This window comes from Orycteropus afer, unplaced genomic scaffold, assembly GCF_000298275.1.
Source record: "Orycteropus afer afer isolate SDZICR_OR568_19922 unplaced genomic scaffold, OryAfe1.0 scaffold00005, whole genome shotgun sequence".
Taxonomy (NCBI): domain Eukaryota; kingdom Metazoa; phylum Chordata; class Mammalia; order Tubulidentata; family Orycteropodidae; genus Orycteropus; species Orycteropus afer.
In genome coordinates, this window is record NW_006921592.1 from 23,567,768 (window position 1) to 23,573,436 (window position 5,669).

General features: G+C 55.0%; 1 protein-coding gene across 1 annotated transcript; it reads right to left on the reverse strand.

Annotated features, from left to right (window-relative positions):
• Positions 1-925: 925 nt before the first annotated feature.
• On the reverse strand, positions 926-1,963 carry GAS1 (growth arrest specific 1). The gene has a single exon (XM_007939082.2). It carries the CDS (start codon positions 1,961-1,963, stop codon positions 926-928), a length of 1,038 nt encoding a protein of 345 aa, XP_007937273.1.
• Between the last annotated feature and the right edge of the window lie 3,706 nt (positions 1,964-5,669).

Sequence of the window (5,669 nt, forward strand, 5' to 3'; positions counted from 1 at the left end):
AACAAAAATGACAACAAAACAAACATCATAAAGAGGCTTTCATAGATGACAAGCCAGAGCTCTTTTAAATAAAAACGTTGCATTGTTCGACACCACTAGTAATTCTTTTAGGTCAGCATTTTTTGACCCCTATCTTAAGATCAGAGTGGTAGGAATGAAATCAAGGTCAAAGGCTGAAAGTTATCCAAAACTTAATTCAAGAATATTAGCCCCCTGCCACCCACCCTTAAGGCAAGCACCCCTTTCCCCCTCCAATGTTACTGAGAATTCTGGGCGCTGATATCAAGTGTAAACGAAACAATCGGTAAGTGGGACTTGAATCTATTTACTCACGATTGCAGTGTCCTCACTAGCCACCTCTGGTCAATCAATAAGGATTTATACCGGTGTTTGTTTGTTTTTTTTTTCCCCCCCCTCATAGGAAAAATGCTAAGAAGACAGCCCTTTTGCAAAATAAATCTTGCTTCAAGTCTTCTGGTTCCAAGGCCAGTCCCTTGAGAACTTAAAACTCTTAAGGCCCAGCTGGTCAGCACCCTCCCATGTAAGTTCAGAGCTACGATTCTGTCCACCCTCCCCCCAACGCCCATTTCACCACATTCGTCCTGAAATCTACAGCTAGGCCGGTATTTTCAAGGGGAGACAAGTTGGGACTTTCTGGAGCCTGGAATGGGGGTGTGGAGGACGTCCAAGAACTCAGGCTCGGCAAAGGAGAGGGGGAACGTGCCAAGACTCGGGGCAGGGAAACCAGCTAGGCAGAGTCTATTTCGATAAAGTTTCGGCAAGTATCCCCAACTGTCCCCTCTACCCGTCCCCAAGCCGTGTGACTAGCCGCGGCCACAGGTGCCCGGCCGCGTGAGCAAGCTGGGGAGCGCGCACCGGCGCAGGGCCCGGGCCCTCCCGCAGTCATCCGCCGGGGGCGTGAGGGCTAAAAGAGTGGCCACAGGAGCAACAGCAAGATGGAGGCAAGCGGGGTCCAAGCGTCTTGGGGCGCCGAGCGGCCTCCGCCGCTCCGGCGCCCGGGCCCGTAGGGTAGGTCCCCGTGGCCTCCAGCCGCAACAGCGCCGCCACCCGGGCGCGGTGGGTGTGGGACGCCATCGTCGTCGTCCAGCGGCTGTTCGCCGCCTGCACCCCCAGCGCGCTGCTCGTCATCGTAGTCCTCGTCGTAGTAATCGTCCAGGCCCCCGTCCGAGCCGCTGCTGCCCTGGCCGTTGCCTATCTCGGCGCCGAAGCACAGGCGGTCCATGTTCTCCTTGACCGACTCACAGATGGGCCGCTCAAGGCCGTCGCACACGCAGTCGTTGAGCAGCGCCGCCTTGGGCACGGCCAGCATGTCCTCGATGACTGTGCGGCACTCGTCGGTGCAGCGCAGCCCGTTGAAGAGCTTACCGCAGTAGGTCAGATAGCGGCTTAGCGCCAGGTTGCAGCGGCTGTCGCGGTCGCAGCGCCGCCGGGCCTCCGTGCAGCCCATGACCCCGCCCGCGCCCGGGCCGCCCGCGCCGCCGCCGCCGCTTGTTCGGGGTAAGCACGGCTCAATGGCGCGCTTGGTGGACTTGCAGTTCTCGTCCTGAGCGCAGTCACAGTCTTCCAGGGCGGGCCCGCGGCGCGTGTGGTTGAGCTGAATGAGGGCAGAGATGCAGTGGCTAGGGCAGCGCCAGCGTGACGAGAAAGAGGCGGCAGAGGCCGGGAAGGCGGCGGCGGCGGCGGCCCCCGGCGCGTCGCCCCCGCTGCGCTGCGCCAGCACCGGCGCGCACGCCTCGGCGTACTGGTTGTAGGCGTAGCTGCACTCCGGCTCCCCCTGGCACTGCAACAGCGCCTGCCAGCAGATGAGGCGGCGGCCGTGCGCCAGCCCCGAGCCCTGCGGCGCCGAGCCCAGCAGCTGCAGCAGCGCCATCAGGCAAAGCCAGGCTCCCGGCACGGTCCCCCCGCGGGCCCCGCCGCCGCCGCCCAGCAGCCTTGCCACCATCGCGGGCAGCGGCGGCCGCCGGGTGAGGAGGGGAAAGGAGACGAGGCGCGGGGAGCCGCGGACGTGGAGCCGGTGGAAAAGTTTGTCCAAGTCCTGCTAACTTCTTGCATGAGTGTCTTCATAAATCCATTCGCGCCGCTGCCTGGTGTCCCGCTGATTGCAGAAAGTCGACTCGAGGACTGCGGGCCTTTCTAGAAAGGCACAGCCACCAACAATCCTGCTCTACCCCGAAAGCCCTCCGACTCGGCCCCGGCGCTGGCGGGAGGCGCTCACAGCGGCACCGGGGGACTGCAGGGCGCGGGGCCGCCGCGGGGCTGCAGGACCGCGCGGCGCCGCAAGGACATCTTGCTCCGCGCCTGCAGATCCGTTGTGCGGCCGGCGCGCCCAGGCGGGTAGCTGGTGCTGCGGCCGCAGCGGCTCCTTCCTCCCGGCTCAGCGCTGCGCCGCTGCCGCGGGTTCTCGCATCGCGCCGCTTCCCGGCCCGGCGTCTGTGCGCAGCCCGCCTTCCCGCGGCCCGGCTGTTCCCCTCCCCCTCCGCTCGCGGCGACCCCGGCCTCGGCCGGCTACCGGGAGTCCTTTCCGGGGGGCGCGGGGAAAACAAGGAGCTCTGCGCGGCCAGAGAGCGGCTCCCGGGTTTTTCTCCGCAGCGGCTGCCGCAGCTTCTCGGGTGACAAGGAGCCCCGGGAACGGATCCGCGGAGCCCGGCGGCGGACTCGCTCTCAGCGAGGCTTTAAATACAAAAGTGGGCCGTGAGCCCCCGCGTGGTGCCGCGGTGCCCCCTCATTATGCATGCATGGAAAAGCAAACAAACAAAAACATTAGCAACGCTCTTCCAGCTCGTCGGCCCCTGCCCCGCGCGCTCTGAGCCTCCCCGCTTTCTCCTTTCTCCACTCTCTTTCGCCTTTGCTCGGCCCCCTTGCCCGACTTTCGAGATACTATTGGTCCTGCCTGTTGTTGTTGAAACTTTTTTTTTTTTTTTTTTTACGAGTCGCTGGAGTGGGGTTGCGGAGTGGGGGAGGGCGGGGAGGGTGGTGGGCAGCTCACATTCAGGCATTCAGGGCTTGAAAGGAAAAGGCTTAAGGAGTCTGACAGAGGCCCGGGAGCTCCTCCCACTCTTAAGGAGGCTTGGAGTGGGAGCTCCTGCTTGCGCTCTGAACCAGCGTGCAGGGTTTAGCGGCAGCTGTTTGTATCCGGCTCGGCTTGGACCTTTTTGTTTTATGTACTTTTTCCCCTTATGTTCTTTGCTTTTGCTGGTTTTACGAGTTCTCCCTGGCCCCCCATCTCTGACTCACACTGGGTTCAGAGTTTAGTTTTTCAGTTTTCACATGGCGGGGAGGGAGGACTCAGATAATCGAAGGTGGGACTTTGACAACTTAAAAAACAAAAGAAAACACACCTGAAAGAACCAAACATGAAAAAATCAAAACAGTGCTGTACAGTTGAGTCGGACTCACGGTGACCCTTTCGGACAAAGTAGAACTTCCCACACAGGGTTTTCAAGGCTGTAAATCTTTACAGAAACACACTGCCACCTCTTTCTCAAGCAGAGCGGCTGGTGGGTTCCAACTGTCAAGTTCTTTAACTATGGCGCCTGTGCTCACGCTTTTGGTAGAGGGATGTTGATATTCATAAACCCCCTATACCAGCTCGCAGCTCTGGCAGGAAGGGCCCTTGTGCTAGGCATCAGTTTTCAACTGCTAGAAAGAAATTCCACCAATTGAATTAATTTCGTAATAGGTCGGTAATGAGAATAACAGTTTTACACATCTCCACGGTTATGGAGCACTGTTTGGCCGCAGTCACAACACAGAGGAGGGAGATAAAGTGGCGTACATCAAGATTTATGTTTAAATGTACGTTTCAATGCCTCACTCACTTTAAACTGCTGACTTACCAGGGAGAGGTCGCATTGCGAAGCCGCCCAGAGTGAAGCCGCTGTAACCCTGACTGAGAAGTGTGCGAGCGACCTTAACGGTGGCGCAACACAGCCAATGGCCACCAGAGGCATCGGGTATCTGCTGCCTGTCAAAAACTGGCGCTTTTTTTCCCCCTCCCCTTTTCGTGGAGAGACTATCAACTCCATCTGTCACAAAAATTAAGGCTAAATCTCCTTTCCAGAAGCAGAGGGAGCTGGGGCTCCAGCGCGCGCGGAGTTCGGCTTTCTCTCCCCAGAGGCCAAGTGGAGTTGAAATAGCAAAAGCCAGAACAGCATTTCTACACATGTAGATTTATCAGGCTGCAGAAAAGTCTCCTGTTTATTCCGAAACTGCTGCATTCCTCAGACGCTCTGAGTGTGCCTTAAGAAGCTGCACCTCTGCAATCCTAAGAACAAAACAAACGTTAAAGGAACTATGAGGGAGTGGGAATAAGGCACACTGTCTTGCTCTAGCTAAGTGGTAGACATCACATTAAGGGCGATACTAAGCTATCTGAAAAGAATAGAAAGGCTGCACCTTTGGGGTTTTGTGTTCTGTTCTGTTTTTTGGCTATGGTTATTTTGAGATGCATTTGGTGGTGCAGTGGTTGAGTACTAAGCTGCTAACTGAAAGGCTGATGGTTGGGATTCTCCCAGTGCTCAGAGGGAGAAAGCCCTGGCCATCTGCTTCTGTTAAGATTATAGCAAAGAAAATCCTGTGGCAGCTCTGGTCTGTCACACGGAGTTGCTATGAGTCAGAATTGACTGGACAGCACCAAACAAACAGTATTTGAGTTATTTGGAGTTGTAATTTCAGTCCTGCCGAGAAGACTTGGACAAGTCTCTTGCCTTCTCTGCAGCTTGGAAGCTTCACATATAAAGTGCAGGGCCAGATTAAACAACAACCAAACCTGTTGTGATGGAGTGAATTCTGACTCATGGATACCTCATGCATTAGAGTAGAACTGTGCTCCATAGGGTTTTCCTGGACACAATCTTTGTGGAAGCAGATCATCAGGCCCTCTTTACCAGGCACCACTGTTGTTGTTGTTGTTATATGCCATCAAGTCGGACCCAACTCATAGCGACCCCTCCTTGGGTTTCTGAGGCAGTATCACTATGGAAGTAGATTGCCCTATCTTCCTTTCTAGGAGTGGCTGGTGGGTTTAACCACCAGCCTTCTGGTTAGCAGTCAAGTGCCTTAAGCACTATGCTACCAGAGCTCCCACTGGGAGGTGGATTTAAACTCCCAATCTTTAGGTTAGTAGTTGAAAGCTAACCATTTGTGCCACCGAGGGACCTTAGGGCCAGATTATATACTTGAAAACAATAATAATTTTTTAAAGTTAGAGACTTAAAATAGTCTCTTTCATTTTTAAAACTCTGTATTTGCATATTCATAAGAACCAAAGTGAACATTCATTCTAATCTTTAAGAAAATGTTTTTTGAATTCTTTTGGAATAGTGTGTCTTAAACATTAGTGTGCAATAGAATTATCTGGAAGACCGGTTAAAACTCAGATTGCTGGACACCACCCCTGGAGTTGCTGATTGAGTAGAACTGGTGGGGCCCTGAGAATCTACATTTCTAACATGTTCTCAGGAGATGCTTGTCTGGGGACTGCAGATTCTTGGCCGGGGACTGCACTTTTAGAAGCATTGCTTTAGGGCGCCAGTTTTTTTTTGTTTTTGTTTTTGTTTTTTGACACTCCACCCTGGCCTTGATACAGCTCTCAACGGGGTTTGAGAGAAGTCCCAGAGCTCTGCATGCTCTGAGGATGCTTCTATCCC

Coding starts and splice junctions, on each gene's coding strand:
- GAS1 (XM_007939082.2), bottom strand. CDS start 1,963: ATGGTGGCAAGGCTGCTGGGCGGCGGCGGCGGGGCCCGCGGGGGGACC.